The sequence below is a fragment of the Phoxinus phoxinus genome, assembly GCF_949152265.1.
Source record: "Phoxinus phoxinus genome assembly, chromosome: 2".
NCBI classification, from domain to species: domain Eukaryota; kingdom Metazoa; phylum Chordata; class Actinopteri; order Cypriniformes; family Leuciscidae; genus Phoxinus; species Phoxinus phoxinus.
In genome coordinates, this window is record NC_136877.1 from 39,532,653 (window position 1) to 39,551,332 (window position 18,680).

Genomic DNA, 18,680 nt, shown 5'->3' on the forward strand with positions numbered 1-18,680 from the left:
CTATGATTGGTCCTTATACTTACTGTGATAAGGTATGGCTTTAACAAAAGAGACACAGAGGACATTGTTAAAAATGTCAAGCTTCATTGGTTGGTAACAGTGGTAAACTGCAAACTGTAGTTCTAACATTCATAAAGAAGTATTTTGTCCAAAGCATTATCTCCAAAAGCTGCTATAAGCTGATTGACTTCTAGCCCAATTCATTCGCTCATATCACTAATACAGAATTAATTATGACGTATCTGAGAATACGCAGCAAGACTCTTAAATGTGTTCAGATCACTGTATTGTGGGTCTTCCCTATAGCCATATAAGGCTACAGGACCTGAATGAGAGCCATTTCCACAGCACTGATTACATGCTGATGTTCCGTCTAGTAATTTATCAGTATGACAGTGAGTCTAACGTAATGCCGTCCACTCCTTCATATTTAACCACACCTAATCGCCTCATAGAGTCTAAGAACATGTTAGGCTAACTTACATATTTTATTTCTAACAGAACCAACTATTTAAATTCACATAGACTTACCAAACAAAAAAACAAAAAACTATTTGCAATGATGGCGCCCATACTTAATAACCTGCTCTTTCACCTGTATTTTCCTATTGTTCTCTATGTCAATACTGGCCTTTGTTTGTGTATATAAAACATGGATAACACTGAAGTTAAATCAAGTGTGGGGAAAATTTTTTAATAGAAATCAAGATGTTTTTATTTTTTAAATGATGATAAATTAAATCTTTCAGAATTGAAACATTTAGTTATATTCTACTCCAGATGAAACCGTAATACAACAGAGCTGCTTAAATGACAAAATGCCATTTTAAGAGGCATTTGTGCATCCTCAATGAGTTATTAATCAAGGAATTACTATAATCAGTCGCTTGCCAGCCATCCTTATAGACGACATGATGATGGATTGTTTATATCTAAGCATCTCAAAAGATTACATACCTGCAATCCTATCTAGTGCTTGCAGATCCGCTTTGACTGACTGGATAATATCAGATTTACTACTTTCACATTCATAGCAAACTGCTGCCATTTAAAAAAAAAAAAAACTTTATTCCAATGAAATGATATGCTTAGTGGTGCAAGAAGTGCTAATTGAGTAAATCACTGCAGTGGAAAACTGTGAGTCTTTGAGACTGATCAGGGTCAGCGGACCCAACAGAGATCTGTGGTAGTATGGAGGATGTCCAAACACCACACGAGACTGAACAGCACAGAACACATTTTGAGGACTTCAAGACGAGATCTGTAAAACCACGCAGGTGGACAGACAAGCCACGAAAGATACAGCGATGAGGACAAATAATGACAGTAAGATGGAATCACAATAGGAGAACATTTTCATTTTGTATTTAAAAGGGATAGTTCACCCCCAAAAAAAAAAAATTCTGTTATCATTTACTCATCTTCACGGAGTTCCACCGATGAACATAAAAGGAGGTATTTTGAAGAATGTTTCAACTGTTTTTGTTCATACAATGAAATTCTGTGGTGTCCCAAACAACTGACTTTCTGTATGAACATAAAACAGACATTTGAGGGAGAGTAAATTATCACAGGTTTTCATTTTTGGGTAAACTATCCCAGAAATAGTGATTTTCGACAGAGACAATATAGAGAAAAACTCCGTCATAAAACCTCACAGTGACACCCCATACTTTTCAATACACTGATGGTTGTAACAGACAAAAGCTACCAAAACACAAATCTACATAAAACATCATTAGCAATATGGTATATTTCCAAGTGCCACTGCCACAGCATATTGGTGTTGCATACCAGAATGAAGTCAGACCAAACAAGAATTGGCAATAGATTGTGGACGACTCCTGAAACAATGCCAGTCACCCTCTTTTAAGAAGGCCTTCCGAATGGGATATGGAAAACAAAGGCCAAGTTCACCCTCAAGAGCATCTTGATGTATTTCTTAAAGAGACCGTGTGTAGTTTTTTAAGTATTTCATTAACTAAAATCAATGTCTTTATTCATAAATGTCCTCAATGGTGTACAATTACCTCTCCCAATGATCCGACTTATCCTCATACGCGAAGAATTTCTTATCTTTATTTACATGGAACAGGCAACTCCACAGAGGCTTCCATGTTGTTCCTCCATCTTGGAAAAATTATAATAGCAGAGGGACAAAAAGCACTAGGCTACCTCAACGCGTTTCTACGGACAAGCGGACAAGGAGAGAGGCGTAATGCGTGTCACTCCCCCGGTAAATTTGAAAGGTTGCACTGCACGGTACTTCATAATTCAGGATCATACTTATGCCGAGCCACAGGAGAAATGCCAAAATTGAATTTAAAAGGAAACGTGACCGGAGAATTCAAAAACCGAGGGTAAATATCCGGATAGCTTTACCCAGTTGGAAAGAGCTAATGAAGGAGTAAGCCTGCTTTCTTCTCGACGGGTAAGTCAATGTTACGGTCTAAATTACAAAACCAAAAAAATTGACTTTTTTTCCATTGCTTGGTTGTGCAATTCATTATATAGGCAGCATAACAGTAGAACATGTAACGTATAGCTAGTTAAACTCAACGAAGAGCTATTGTTGTCATAGCTTCTTGGTACATACCGGCAACCGTAGTTGCAACACGCATTTGAAAAAAGCGAGGAGCTAGAGAGCACTATTCGTTTGAATGCAAAATACAATTTCACCGCTAGATGGGAGTAATTCCTACACAACTGTCCCTTTAAATCTTGCAGTCAAAAATGTGCAATTATTATATTATCTATTGCCAACTAGTATCTCATTCTATGTTGCCATTAGTTTACTTTGTTTAACAGTTCTTATACATTCTTAGACAGAACTGGTATTAACTAGTATATAATATAGTAAATATAGTATGTATATATATATATATATATTTATATTAGGGCTGTCAAAAGATTAATCGCGATTAATCGCATCCAAAATAAAAGTTTGTGTTTCCATAATATGTGTGTGTGCTGTGTATAATTATTTATATATATAAAAACACACACAATCATGTATATATTTAAGGAAAATTGGTTATATTTATATATGAAATATTTATATTTAATATAAATTATATAAATGTATATAAATGCAATTATTCCTTAAATATATACATGAATGTGTGTGTATTTATACATAATACTTCAACACAGTATACACACATTATGTAAACACAAACTTTTATTTTGGATGTGATTAATCTTTTGACAGCCCTAATATATATATATATATATATATATATATATATATATATATATATAATGGAATTTTATTAGTATTATTAGTAATAAAAAGACAAACACTATGGTACTTTTAACATATACTGTCAAAGAGCCTATGCATTTATATAATTGAAACAAGTCTTTGAATTTCTAATAAATAGGCTAAATAAATAGCCTATTTATTTAAACACTAATAGATTTATAGAATCAAGAATTTGCTCTCTAAAATTTATAAATTATTTTGTCATTGATTCATACTCAAATTGTTTACTTCATATTTAGTCAATATAATTTAATTGCAGCATGTTATTTACTATTTTTAAAATAAAAAGTATGATATCCAATAATTTGGCCTTATTTCGGCCACACTGATTTCTAAGATATTATCGGCCAATAATTCTAAATCCACTAAAACTTAACATCTGCATTAAATTACAGCATTATCAATAGCAAATGCCTATAACAAAGCAACATTAACATTATCTGCCCAACCCACAGCCCATGTGACGTCAGCTGAAAATGTTAACAAACGTTTTCCCTTTGAAATAACAAGCACTCATTAATTGTGCACAGTATGACCAAAAAGTGTGTATTAATAAAGCAAATAAGGCCAGATTTGATTGAATGTTGAGTCAATGGACACAGAGATCCTAAACCACATGATTTAGCTAAAACATCAGAACGCAGAGGTTAGAGGATGAGAAACAGGTGAACGCCCTTTCTCTCAATCTAAATCTGTTTGTGGGGTCTGTGTTTTCAGGGAACTGTAACACAAGTCTGTGGTGTCAGGTCACAGTATCAGCAAGGTGACACACTGAGTTACTCAGGACAAGGAAACCCTGTGTTAACACTTATTGGGGTGGTGTGCTTTTCAGACATGGATGCCACAATGCTGGAGAACAGAGTCTCAGGCCAAGTCCTCGCTTCAGGCTGAACACCAAGGTCTGTGGAAACCCCTATTGAAAAAAGCCCATGTTTGTGTAATCCACATGTATTAAAATAAACAATCGCAATCAAAGTCAATAAAGAAATAGCACAATGAATGGCCGATAAAATTCCCAAAGATGCAAAACTTAGTCCAAGTCATAAACATAAACACATTGTTCCAAGTCCGATTTTGTATGCAAAGCATCCTTCCCTGTGCCTGAACAAACCAGAAAATGCAAAATAATAACACATTTTCATACCTCTCCTCCTACATAGCAGGCTGAAAAACTCACCCACAACCTCACTAGTATGATTAACACCAGTGATTCATTCCTCACACTCTTCCTCTGCTAAAACAGACACACTCTGAAGAAGAGGTTAGAGATCTCAGAGAGGGCATCCAGAGAGCTGGACAAGGATATAAAGTCCTTCGTTTTTCATTAAGCCACTTAGCGGAAAACACACACGTTAGCGCTGCCTGTATTGTATGAAGCTCAGTCAGCATTAGTCACACTGGCATGAGTTATTAATGAGCACCGAATCAGTCCTCCTCCTCCTCACTCTGAATGGCTCAATTTTCCATCCTCTGGCACTCGCACCACAATCTGTGCCTCCTTATCACATTGAGAGGGGCAAGGCTGGCTATTCTTACTGCCACTGTCTTCCTGGTTTCCAAGTCAAATGCACTACCTGTTGACTGATTTTCTCAGACCAGTGGTTCTTCTAAACCTTTTTGACTGTCCACAACAACATTTGAGATCCCTGCCCTGCTTTATTATTTACAGACATTAGGACTATCTGTAGATATAATTCAATTCAAATGAAAATATTAAAACAGTTGAATTTCAGAAGCTTGTGTGTGAATGAAAATAAATTAGAAATGTTTATTAGCTTTAAATGTTTTAGCTTATTTTAAATCATCCATTTCCTGAGGGCCCCGGTCTCCTGGTTGAAAACAACCAGTATAGACAGGTCTAAACTCATCTAACTTCATTGTATTTACAAGCTAAATTGTACTGATATAGCAGAGTACACTGATTATTAGTATGCCAAACTGATGGGATTCAGTTTATCCATTGAACAAAATTACTTTAAAAACACTAGTAAGACATACATTTACAGCGAGGAACATGAAAGTTACATTGACAAGTCTATAAATGAACAGATGAGGGAAGTCATGTAACTTCGAGTCAGGGAACTACCTGTACTAACTTTTTTATAAAGCTATATATCAGACAGCCTTTCAACTCGACAAGCTTGAAAGGAAATACAATTCAATAGAAAAAAATCTAGAATGACGTAATTCCCAACAAAAAACACAGTAACACAATACATATTAGTTTCTGTGCAGTCAGTCAAGATACAGTATGTCTCACCTGGCTGGATGAATTTTCTATAACACCAACTCCTCCTCGGGTTGTCATTTTCGCCCAGGTATTCTCAAAAACACGGGGAGGGGGGGAAATAAATGGAAAATCGTTTTTAGTGGTTGACAAGCATTTATAAGCTTGCCTTTACAGGCTATTCGTCTGTTCTGACAGAAGTAACGTTAATCAGTGTTGCTAGCTAGCTTGAACTAGCCACGCAGACAGAGATCAACAAGTTGAAGCCCAACATCAGTCCATATGTGAAAAAAAAAAAAAAAACTTGTATTAAAGTCTCCAGTTGAAAATAAACAGCAGGTCCTTGATGAGGATTTATGAAGGTCTTCTTTGAGAGACTAACATGGAGCTGACTTACATTTATATTTGTTTCCCAAAGAAATAAGCGAGTTTAAAAACAATTCATATTCTCTCAGGTCTTAAAAATGACAGAGAATAAGGACACGAAAAGGAAAAGTATCTCTCTGCGAGCAATATGAAGTGTTAGGCCAACCAAAAATCACAATTTTACCGACCTTCAAAACAATTAGCTGCTAGTGTCAGCAAAAGGTGAAAAAATACCTCAACCGTCAGTTTGAGAACGGAACAAACGGCGCTGGACTGAACACGGATATAAAGAAAATCAACTGTGAGTCCTGAGACTGAAGGACTAACGTTAGCAGATGTAACGTTAAGATGGATATCAAAAATCACGAAAAACCCTCATGATCCACGAAACCGTCTTCCGCCACTCACGGGATCCCGGTGACCAAAGGCTCTTGAATGAAAGGAGTCGTCTGAGGGCTCGTATCCAAAGAGAAACATCCAGTCAGGTAGTAAAATCCATGGTTGGCTTCGGGGCTGTGGAGAAATGGGCTTCACTGGAGGCGGATCGGTGTCGTACTGCGGCCGAGCTGCTCAAACGCTCGTGCCTGATACCGGAACAAGCGCGAGAGGCAACATGGCCGATCTCCGGAGCGAGCGGAGGGGGGCTGAACGGGGAGGGGCGGCGGCGGATCCGTGCACGGATCCTCTAGGCGTCAGTCGGTGCTCGCATACTGCGGTATTCGCGGCCGTAACGGCGAATGTAGACGTGGGGTGACATCATGCGGTCGTTGTTTCCGTGTAGATTTTGAAAATTAGCAGATGCCTGGACACAGTATCTGTGACTGACCTGCTGTGTAATTGAATCAAAGTGTTCGAATAACTGAAGAAAAGAGGCTTTTGAATTTTTAAAGAACGTTTAATTTTGAACAGGTTTGCTGCGACAGTATGTACAGCTAAATCATAATTTTACAAAGACTAAGGGATAATTAAAAAAGAAGCTTAATCTAAAAGCATGTATATACAAAACGGACACCACAATAAGCTTTTCATTGATCAAACCTGAATCCCTTCATGGAATAAACAAGAAAACAAATCTCTATCTAATGATGTTTGAAGAAGTATTCTTCTTCTGAAGAAGAAAACAGCCCACTCTTATTGATCAATAATAATAATAATGGGCTTGTATCACAAATCATAACATTATAGACTGACTTCCCAAGGTCTGAGCATAAACTTAATAAAGGATGATATAAATGTGAATACCTGAGTGAAAGTGTAATACACCTCTTTAAATAAGCCACAAAGAACAAAATCTGAAACAGCACAGCATAAAAAAAGCATGTAAAACCGAATTGTGATGCAAGTGTTTAGTCTCTTCTTAGCTCTTCTACTGGCATTGTGTAAAGGTCGGAGAAGAAGCTCCCTTCGTTGTCACCTCCACCAAAAACCAACAGCGTTTGTGGGGCTGATTCTGGAAGGTCCTCCTCTTCATCTATAGATCCCTTAACAGGCAAAGACACTAGTATTAAAGGTCTGAGCAGTGAAAATCAATAGCCATAAATAATAATGAACCGAAACTACTTTATAAAAGGTGTCCATAATGTGAGTTTTCTTCTTTTTTACCTTTCTCCATGTGATGGGCATGGTAATGATGGAATGTCCAGCTCGGGGAAAATAATTGAGCTGGGGTAGAAGCAGAGATGACCAGCAACTAGTGTCTGGAATTTAAAAAAGAAAAAAAGCGTTAAAAATAATAGTTGCTTTGAAAGGAATATTCCAGGTTAAATACAACCTTTAAATCGATCAACAGCATTTATTGTGTTGCCTGACTTTGATGGCACGTATCTTCAGCAGTTTGCAGTGCAGGCTGCAATATTAATATTACATGTTTTGTCTCGAAACGCATAGTTGACAGTGAGTTGACAGTAGTAGGCCTATTGGCTTGAGTTAGGATGCAGATTTACTATGTTAAATTTATGTTCATTAACAAAAACAGTAACATCTGGGAAAAAAAATGAACGACCTCATTTTTATTTGGTAAAATGTAGTATTCTGACTGTTTGAGTTTTATTAAAATTAACCATTGGTCATCCAGTACCGTGCATTTAGATCAGAACCACAGATAAAACCAGGCATAGCCTATATAGCACCTCACTATCGTGGCAAAATGTAACTTTATGGTTTCTATGGTATTTGTATGAAACAGTACCCTAAATACATGATTAAATACTGTAATTATATCCCATTAGTCCTTTAATACTTTGTCTACATTAATAATAATACAATTCAATATGTATATCCGACATTTCATGGTGCAGTTAATATTACAAGGCTAACCTTACAGTAAATCCATGGTAAATTATGGGAATTTGTAGAGGCAAAAGCCTTCTGACTGTATCGTTGTGCACAGTGTTTCTGCTGTTTGTCAGCGCGGTTTCATCTGCCTTTAAACTGGTTTAAATCACTGAGACATTGGTGTTCTTCGCTTCTCACTGGATCTCGTAACAGAGACCGATCAGAGTAAACGCATCTGCTCTAGTGAGCTCGCGCTGCGCTGCCGTTTGGACTTTGAGTGAGGACTTTTGAGTTTCGTTCCGCTTTTGGCGCATAAACATTATCGAACTCTTGATATCGTTTTATCGAGAAAAAAATTATATTGCGATAATTATCGTTATATCGCCCAGCCCTAGATGTGACAACACACTACAAATCAAAAGTTTGGGGTCAATAAGATTTTTAAAGAAAGTTATAACTTATTCAGCGTTTTACAAAACTTACAATGTTATAAAGGATTTTTATAGCAAATAAATGCTGTTCTTTTGAACTTTCGATTCATCAGTCTTGAAAAATGTAGCAGCACGAGAGTTTTCAACTTTTAAAATAATAATTAATTTTTCTTGAGCACCAAATCAGCATATTAAAATGATTTCTGAAAGATCATGCGACACTAAAGACTGAAGTAATGATGCTGAAAATTCAGCTTCGGCATTACAGGCATGGACAATGAAACTGAAACGCCAGCCAATACAGTGCTGAAGGTTTCCTGCCTATATATGCGTGGCCTGGTGGTTAATTTTCACTGATTTTACATTCCATCAGTAGGAGCAGAGTGTGAAGGTTGAATTAGCAGAGCAATAGCACAGCTGTACATAAAATATTGCAATCCACTAAACATACAGTAATGGGAAACATTTCAGAGTTCAAGATGTCTTGCTTCTCACTGGGACATCTGTGACCAGGACAGCAAGTCTTGTGGTGTATTGAGAGCCATTGTATTCATGGGGAAATGTCGGCTTACCACCACGTATGACAAACCACATCCAACAAGAGTAAAGGTCCTTGCACACAGAATCCGAAATTCTCACGTTAAAAAAATAAATACGACCTAATGTTGTGTCAATCACGTTTACACTCCGAAACTTTTGTCTGCCATAAAAATAATTTGGACCGGGTTCAATTTTCTGTGTTTTTCACATCCGTAGCAAGCATTTTGAGAGTTGTTTTGACAATTCAGAGCCACCAAATGACGAATACGAAAATTTCAGACTCATAACTGTTTACGCAAGAGGAAGCTGTCTGAAAGGGATATCCAGGCACTAACCAGGATTGTATCCAAAAAAACACAGCTGCCCAACTCACTGCAGAATTAAATGCGCACATTGACTCTCCTGTTTCCAACATAACTGTTCATTGGGAGCTCAAAATAATCAATATTCATGGTCGGGCTGCTAAAGCCAAACCTTTGGTCACTTATGCCAATGCCAAAGTCGGTTTCAATGGTGCCAACAGTGCCAATTGTCTCTCATGAGTCCACCTTCACTGTCTTTCACACATCCGTGGGAGTTACAGTGTACTGGAATAACACACAGTTTTGTCTCTCTCACTCTCATTTATTACTAAAGAGTGTACTTGCACAGTGCAAACTCATAATTAAAGTAATAATACAAATAATATATATACTGTATATAATTACAAAATAAAATATATACAAATAATTAAATATTTTTGTGACCCAAATATGCAGGGTGGTCGTCACACTGAGAAGGCCCAAAGAGGCTTAACACCCGGAGTGAAGCACGGGGGTGGATCAGTGATGGTTTGGGCTGCAATATCATGGTATTCCCTACTGTGCTTGATGGGCACTTCACTGCCAAGGACTACTGAACCATTCTGGAGGACCATGTGTACCTAATGTTTTAAACACAGTATCCTGAAGGGGGTGTCATGTATCAGCATGCACCAATACACACAGCAAGACTTGTGACAGAATGGTTTGATGAACAGGAAAGTGAAATTGAACATCTCCCATGGTCTGCACAGTCACCAGATCTAAATATTTTTGAAGCACTTTTAGAGTATTTTGGAGGAGCAAGTCAGAAAACGTTTTCTTCCACCAGCATCACAGTGACCTGGCCACTGTTCTGGAAGAGGAATGGCTCAAAATCCCTCTGGCCACTGTGAAGGACTTGGATCTGCCATTCCCAAGACGCAAGTATGCTGTATTGGCACCAAAAGGAGGCCCTACACCATACTAATAAATTATTAGTGACTAGTGGTCTAAAACTAGGTGTTTCAATTTCATTGTCAATATGTCAAAGCCTTGTATATAAACAAACAAAAACAGTTAATTAAATGTTTTTTTTTTTTTTACTGTATTTATCAAATAAATACAGCCTTGTTGAGCAAAAAAAGACTTCTAGAAAATATTACCAACCCTATTTTTTTTTTTTACAGTATTAAAGTATATACTGTAGTAGCAACCAGAGTCCTGGAAGTGGAATTGGGGCAAATAACAACACAAGTCTCACCTGTGTTGAAGATGAATGTGTCACTCAATGCATTGTTCCCATTGTATCCGCCATGGATCAGGAAGTTGCAGTCTGAAAGAACCGCACAGCCATGCCAGCTGTGATACAGTATGGAACAGGTATAGGTTACAAAGTTTGATCAAGAAGTTCAATCATGTAACCATAATAAGACAACTGAAATTTTGTTATACATTTTGTTTGCTGTTGAGAGCATGTTTTTTTTAAAAACAACAAACTTTTTTTTTTTTGTACAATTTACTCCAAGAAATTGTCATGTTTTAAATACCTTCTAGGAGAGGGGGCTGTCCCACTTGTCTTCACAGCAGAAAACTCCATCAAGCCTAAAATAGGATGTGACAATATGCTATTTTAAGCTGACTACTCCACTTTTTAAAGAGTGCTTCCGTAATTAATGTGTAAAACAGTATTATACCAGGTATTAAATATGCAGAAAATCTACACAGATCTGAATAAAGAATGAAAGTATAACAGTTTCATATAGAAACCGTGCAGAACAATGGATATATGACACTCCTCTACCATGTAAAACATGTCTAACAGATTTTTTGTCCTCAAGTAACAGTACTGAAATTACTTCTATGAGTGGCAAAACATCTCCTTCCAGCAGTGGTTGCGGTAAACTTTCTCATTGTCCTTCATTTTGACAGACAGGGTCTAAAATTATTATTTATTATTACCCGTCATTTTAATTTTCATATTTTAATAAGATATGTAATAGCCTTTGTTTTTTGATCACATTTAAATGTTTTAAATCACAAACGTATAGGACAAGGATATAGGCTAGATTATGCATTTATTTATTACACCACACGAAGCAGATGAATGTTTGTTTTCCCGCAGTGACAGCGGAGGTCACTGAAACAGAACCTTTGTCCCTGAATAGGCAAATATACTCGCCTGTGCCGGTATTGTACATCAGTCCCTCTTTTTTTATCAAGATCACAACTATTCGGCCGCCCGAAGAAACCTCAAACTCAGCTGCCGTGATATTTTTGCAATTGTATGTTGATACAAGACTGGGTAATCGCTTATTAATATGCGTGCTTGCCAACAACGTGACAGGGGTGGGAATTACAGTAGATCACCAACAGTGTAATCTGTCAAAATGACGGATTCAGGTTTTTCCCATCGATGCTAAAACTATTCAGTCAGTGTCAGAAAATATTTGGTTACCACGACTACTGCCTTCCAGTGACTTTACACATTTAGTTATTCCTTGCTTTTCCCCAATAAGACATCACACAGTGAGAAAACAAACTAAAATTAAATAATAAATCTTGAAGAGTAACAATTCTTGCAGTGTTTACCAAGATCTAGCATGAACATGTCATTGAAGCAGACAGGAGTGTCCCATCCGCCAAACACAAAGATCCTCCCCTGCATCACACATGCTGAGTGCCTGCACAAATTAATCAAAATCTGTTCAAGTCAGAAAGAAAATATGCCACATGCACAGCTGAAAATAGTTTTAAAACATCACTATCAGTCATGCAAATAATTAAGTATTACACATCTCAAAATGTTGCTAATGTAACTTTAAATAACTGTGGACTACTTTGAATAATAAATAAAAAAAGAGAGACATGAACAGCCCTACCCAGAGCGTGGAGCAGGCTTCTCTCCATTGACAATGGGTTGATACCAGATGGCCATATCAGGGTTAAAGATGTAGATGGAGTCACTGCAACCGTCTGGTTCTGGATGTGGGCGAGGAAACACTCCTCCAAACACAAAGAGCTCTCCCCGGAACATACTGCAGCTGTGGTAAGCCAGAGGAGGCACTTTTCCCTGCGCCTTAAGAGGTCAACGAAATCCAAAAGAGCTTTTAAGTATATTCAGAACCTACTTCGCTAATAAAATTAAATCTGCATTTACTATGGACGAGAAAAAGGTGACATCTATAACAAAAATAAATCGTATGTGCCTAGTCATGTGTTGCAGTAATACCGTACGTACAGACTAACCTCTACTAAAGTCCAACGCCAGCTTTGTGTGTCTAAGATGTGAACATCATTAAACCATTTCTTATGTTTTGAGCCGCCAAACACAAAGATACGCTTAGACTCCGGATCATAGGTTGCGGTGTGACCAATACGGGCCTCAGGGGTCGGTCCTTCGGCCAGGGTTTCAGCCGGTACCCAAGAAAGATCCTCTGGGGGGGAAAAACAAAAGTCTCCATGAAATCAAAATGAACAATGTTGCAGTATTTACTATACATAATGTCTGAAAATTATTATCGGTGACATCTTTATTTTATTCATGTGCGCTCATTATCTTTAATCAGAATAACTTCTCCTCCCTCTTTCAGCAGCATCTCTTTTCTTACCCGATTATGTTTTTACCGATGCGTGGGCAGGACAACTTCAAGGTCACTCACATGAGATCATAGCAATAGCAAACCACAATGATCCAATCAATTCCCAATGGACAAAAGCAAGTCTCATCCTACATTTTTTCTTGAATTTTTTTTTTTCAGATATGCATCACAATAGGGAAGAAAAGACCATTTCATGACGACTTTAAGGGCAGAATGATATCTACCAAGTGATAGCAGATCTAATAATATAATAACAAAATTACAATCTATTGACATGAGACAGAAACATGAAATTTTTACCTGTGCACAGTTTCCAGATGGGGTCTTTGCAGAACTGCATTCTGGATCCTTGTCCTCCAATCAAAATGGCTGTCTGAGGATCAATGGGACAGAGAGTCTGACCCCAGCGACCTGACGGTTTGTCCAATGGAGCTGGAAAATAAGTATTGCCAAACATAAAATAACTATCATAACACATTATTAATACACCCCACATGCAAGCAATGAAAAAAAAAAAAAAATCACTCACCAGTCTGTGAGGGTGTTTTGGCCTGCTTGCCTTTAGCCTTGTGGCTTTGAGCACTGGAAGTTGTAGTCTGTTCCTCCTTTTGAGAGAACAGACGTGTTTGACCTCCACGGCCATTGTTCTTGCCCCGTCTGTGAGGTGTTGCCTTTTGGGAGGCGTTAGGGCAGATGTTCTCCTTTCCTCTCCCTTCATTGATTTCTTCTTCCTCCTCCTCCTTCTCCTCCTCCTCTCCCTGAGACCACTTCCTCTTGCCTGGACACTCCCTTAATACAGGTGCTGTGGAGTTGCACTAAAAACAATGAATTGAGAGAAAACACTGCAGGTAAGTACCGGCAAGGACAGAGCGAACATAACTTAAGTTAAAATAGGTATAACAGGCTAAACTTACCTCTGGAGTGCATTCCATCTGTGAAACAGTCAACACTGGATCCAAGAAATCACTAGTACCCTTTGGAAAACAGGATTATGGGTAAGTTCGTTGTCGCAATTAGATATGCACAGATTTACAGACGTCACGTCACACAAAATTGTTGAATTTGACTTCTTAAATATTACGTATATTTTGATTAAAGGGGTCATGCAAAATGTTTTGAAAAGAAATGAAGATGCTACAATATTTGCTGAAAGCTTAAAGGGATAGTTCACCTATAAATGAAAATTCTGTCATAATTTACTCACCCTTAAGTTGTTCAAAACCTGCATGAAGTACTTTCTTCTGTTGAACACAAAATATATTTTGAAGAATTTTGGTAACCAGACAGTTGCTGGTCTCTATTGACTTCCATAGTATAGAAAAAAAAATACTATGGAAGTCAACGGGGACCATAAACTGTTTGGTTACCAACAGTCTTCAAAATATCTTCTTTTGTGTTCAGAAAGAAATTAGTACAGGTTTGGAACAACTTGAGGGCGAGTAAATGATGAGGGAATTTTAATTTTTAGGTGAACTATCCCTTAAGCTTTCAGCAAAGATAGTAGCATCTTAAGTTCTGTTTAAAACATTTTACATTAATTTTATTCTAGAGATTTTCCTTTAAAGTCTTTTCTTCTGTATTTTGATGTACATCCAAGTGAAACGCATCACTTGGTTCAATACATCTCTTGTTCATTGGACGGAGGTAGATTTAAATGTGAGCTTGATTGTAATGGGTTTAATCGAACAAAATAATAATAATGTTACATTTATAGAGAGCTTTTCTCTGCACTCAAAGCGCTTTAAAGGGGTAATCTCCTCAACCACCACCAATGTGCAGCATGCACCTGGATGATGCGACGGCAGCCATTTTGCGCCAGAACTCGCCCACCACACACCAGCTTATTGGTGGAGAGGAGTGATGAAGCCAATAGGTACATAAGGGGATTAAATGATTGGAGAAATTTGGCATGTGTTGTTATAATATTATAATATAATATTGCTCACATTAAGATTAATAACATGCATTTAGAAAATGGATAGGGTGATTGTTTTATTTCATGCAGTCAGTGCTTAAATCTTTGTAGGGTCTCTTACTTACCCCACTGAGTTTGACAGTTAAGGTTGCTCCACAGGACCACACTCCATCCTCACCAGCTTCCCATGACAGACATCTGAGGAGAGGGAAGGTTTAGGTTAAAGGTTCCAACTAAAACATACTATACACAAACAGAAAACTTACTTATTGAATGGTGTTAGTTTTCCCATATTAATGGGTATGTCCCTCTCATCAGCAAGTTCCACAGAGATGGAGTCTCGCTTTCCCCAGTCTCCTCTGGAGAAGAGAACCATCAGCTGAACACTAGGCTGGATCTCAACTGAGCTCTGCCACCCATCACGTCTGTTATGGATAATACATCATGTATAACCGAGACAGGCAAGTTAGCTACAGTACAGTTGATATTGTGTGCGTCTTTCTAGTTTTTTTTTTTTCTGTTTCCCGCAAGAATTTCACGAGGCGGGAGACAGAAAGTATGCATTGCACTGTCAACGCTTGCATAACTCCAATCATTGCTTAATTATAATAATAAAATATATGAAGCTATCTGAATATCTTTCATGCATTAAAACCATTTGAATCACTTCAAGCATGCGCAGCTTGGTTGCATTAAAATAATAAAAATAGAGAGCCCAATGCATTTCCAATGTTTGTTTATATCAGTGAACTTTACCTTAAGATCTGCTGTGGTGGTTCATCTACTCCAAATATTGCATAAACGCCAAAATCCTCCATTTTGACGCTTTTAAGTTGACACTCTCCAACAGAACAGATACAAAAAAAAACAGCAAATTGGCTAAACTCCGATGAGCAGAGCTCTATCTCATTCTCCCGCCGACCTTACGTACAATAAATATAAAACTCGCGCCACCGCCACTACGTTTCCTTCACGAAGCGCAGTGATTGGATGAGTGGGCCGAGACGCGACGCAATCCACCAATCCTAAAGAAGAAGCAAGCGGCTTCCTGTTGTTGCAATTTTGATTGCTAGCTGAAGTCAGCCAATAGATGAATGACTTTATAACAGGCGGGATGATGATGCATACTCGTCATGGAGGAGGGACATTCTTGTGTTGGTCAAATATGGTTTGGTCAGAGAATGTTTGGTTCTATAATAGATGAGGCTTAATCTGGATTCATTAGTAATAGACACATATCAAATAATATACGTTTAGTTTGAGATATCTTAGATTATTCTAGTCTAGTTTCTGATGATAGGTTTGTTCTTTTTTTCTTCTTTTTTTATAAAGCTTTCGACACTCTAGTCTAGCATGGGTTTATTTTGCAGTTTCTTGAAAATTTTGGATTTGGAGATTTCTTCTGTAGTGCCATAAGAACTTTATACACAAATGGCAGTAGTTCTGTTATTCTATCTAAATCATGGTGCAACCCACCGTTTTGAAATTTCAAGGGGAATAAGACAGGGCTGCCCCATTTCACCTTACCTTTTTCTTCTCGCTGCTCAGCTTCTTGTGCTCACATAAAAACCAGCAATCTGAAAGGAGTAGATAGCTGAACGAGAGGTGATTATCAGTCAGTCATGACACAACCCTCTTTCTTGGATGCTATGCAGATCCCTTTGGCAATAAGTGTTATTGAGTTTGTCTCCAAAGCCTCGGGCCTGCTCTTCAAAAATGTGAACTTTTGGCCATAAAAAACTGCAATGACTCCTTTATTCATGGTATTCCTGTGAAAGAAAAGGTTTGTTATTTAGGAGTTTATATAGTGAAGGACCAAAAAGAAAGATGCATTTTTAATTTTCAACCCCTTACGGATAAAAATCAGAAGAGATTTAACCAGTGGCTACAACGAGATCTCTCTTTGAGAGGCAGGGTACTTACGAAGGCTGAAGGCCTCTCAAGGCTTATTTATGCTGCGCAATCTGTTCATTTGGAGTCAAAGCCCTGTAAAAATATTGACCAGATAACTACTCTTTAAGTTTTTGTGGAAAAACTCATTTAATTATATTAGAAAATTCGTTGTAATGAATATTAGTGGTCTTAATATTTTGTATTTTAGTACTTTAAATGATACCTTTAAAATGAATTGGTTGAAACAGTTTAGAAAGAAGCCAGCATCTTTTTGTAACTTTATTCCTAATTATGTTTCTTCTCAGTTTGGGTGGGCTGGATTTTTTATACAAGAATAAATCTATATTTGTTCAGAATTGGTTTGATAAGAATATATTGTTAGTCAGTCAATTAATAAATTCTCAAGGATTGTTGTTTTCATATAAGGAATTTCTATCATTTCCAATTTCCTGTTTCTCCGAAAGAAATTTCAATAGTTAGGCCTATGGGTTCAATCCCATCAGGTGCTCTTGCTTTATTGAGAGGAACTCAATCTTCCAGTCTCTCTGAGTTTGGTCAATACTTCTGTTGGCAAATTGTGCTTTGCTTTTCCCTATAAAAACAATAATAGATCGGTCCGTTCACTATTTCAGCAAGATTGTTACTTTACCGCCTGTGACCGCTTACTGGAATAATGCAGTTAATATATGTTGGAAAAAAGTGTGCATGCTTCCACATCTCTCTTTTTTAACCAATAAAGTAAAAGAGATTTCTTTTAAAATAATTCATAAATACCCTGCAAATCATTACCTGAAAAAGTCCCAGTTGCTATTTCTGTGACAACTCTGACGATACTGTAGTTCATCTTTTTTGGTATTGTCCAGTTACGAAAATGTTTTGGCAAGATGTTTTAGGATTTATTAGGTCTGAAATCTAATGAATGTGTGTTGTATTGGAAGGATGTGGTCCTAGGCTTTGTTGATTTTGACTTTTTTTTTTCTAAAAAAGGTCATTTTTATGTAATTAATCTGATCTTGTTACTAGCAAAATTCCATATTCATAAATCTAAATATCTAAATGCTAAATCTCTTTTTCTTATATTTGTGAAAGAACTTGAAAAATATATTTTAATTAAGTTGTCTGAGAACAAAAAAAGCCTTAAAAACATTATCTGTTTGTAATTCTTTTCCTTTTTTCAGTGTCATGTAATTCTCATAATTTGATAATGTTTAATTTGTTTTATTCCCCCCATTGTTTTGTTTTTGTTTAGTTTTTTGTTGTTCGTGTATTCTGTTGTTATCTGTTATTACTTGTGTATTGTTTTAAGCATTAACCCTCTGGGGTTCTTCGGACCAAATGGTCCCGAAGCTTTTGAATAAACATTTTTCAAAAATCATAGCTTCATCGGAATGGTCCGAAATTTGGTAACTTTGTTGGTACTTGGTATATGAACACCCAAAAAAATTGGCGACAGGATTTGAATTGTCTAAGTGGTTGTAAAAAAAATAGTCACACTCAAGACCTTCGGGTCCAAATGGTCCCCCATAGGAAATGAATGGGAAATTGGCAAAAATGTGAAAATACAGAGTTTTTTTGCGCGTACAATCTACAAATCAGCCACGATCCAGAAAAAAAGCACACAACAGTGAAGGGGTGAATCTATAAAACATCAAGAGTGCAAAACAGACACATCCACACACACACACACACACACAAACACACTTTTATACACATACACACTAATAAATTCAGATTACATAAATCTATTTTGAATTTTTAAAAATCACAGCTTCTTCGGAATGTTACGAAACTAGGTGACTTTTATGGTATTAGGTATGTGAACACACAAAAAATATTGAAGTCATGATCCAAGCATGCTAAGTGGTCATCACACTTCTGCTCTTTGGTCA

At 37.2% G+C, this 18,680-nt stretch overlaps 2 protein-coding genes across 12 annotated transcripts in view; both read right to left on the reverse strand.

Annotated features, from left to right (window-relative positions):
- mark2b (MAP/microtubule affinity-regulating kinase 2b) overlaps positions 1-6,605 on the reverse strand; it is a 45,290-nt gene extending 38,685 nt beyond the window's left edge. For all 11 annotated transcript variants that reach the window (XM_079639608.1, XM_079639616.1, XM_079639607.1 and 8 more), the window contains exon 1: positions 5,526-6,605. In XM_079639608.1, coding sequence (XP_079495734.1) covers positions 5,526-5,573 — 48 coding nt within the window. In that variant the 5' untranslated portion in view covers positions 5,574-6,605. The remainder of the gene's footprint in view (positions 1-5,525) is intronic.
- Positions 6,606-6,717: 112 nt separating this feature from the next.
- krcp (kelch repeat-containing protein) lies at positions 6,718-15,973 on the reverse strand. Its single transcript, XM_079597973.1, has 13 exons — positions 15,655-15,973; positions 15,165-15,323; positions 15,024-15,096; positions 13,898-13,957; positions 13,513-13,798; positions 13,284-13,415; positions 12,631-12,818; positions 12,264-12,460; positions 11,974-12,065; positions 10,932-10,986; positions 10,646-10,743; positions 7,461-7,555; positions 6,718-7,339 (listed from the first exon to the last, which is right to left on the reverse strand). The coding sequence occupies exons 1-13, from the start codon at positions 15,714-15,716 to the stop codon at positions 7,205-7,207; spliced, it is 1,632 nt and encodes a 543-aa protein (XP_079454099.1). The 5' UTR covers positions 15,717-15,973; the 3' UTR covers positions 6,718-7,204.
- Between the last annotated feature and the right edge of the window lie 2,707 nt (positions 15,974-18,680).

Excerpts from the sequence above, each read along its gene's own strand:
- krcp (XM_079597973.1), bottom strand. The coding sequence starts at position 15,716 with ATGGAGGATTTTGGCGTTTATGCAATATTTGGAGTAGATGAACCACCA. Across the intron at positions 10,987-11,973 it reads CATGTTCATGCTAGATCTTG|GCTTGATGGAGTTTTCTGCT; the intron begins GTAAACACTGCA and ends ATCCTATTTTAG. Across the intron at positions 10,744-10,931 it reads ACAGCCCCCTCTCCTAGAAG|CTGGCATGGCTGTGCGGTTC; the intron begins GTATTTAAAACA and ends ACTGTATCACAG.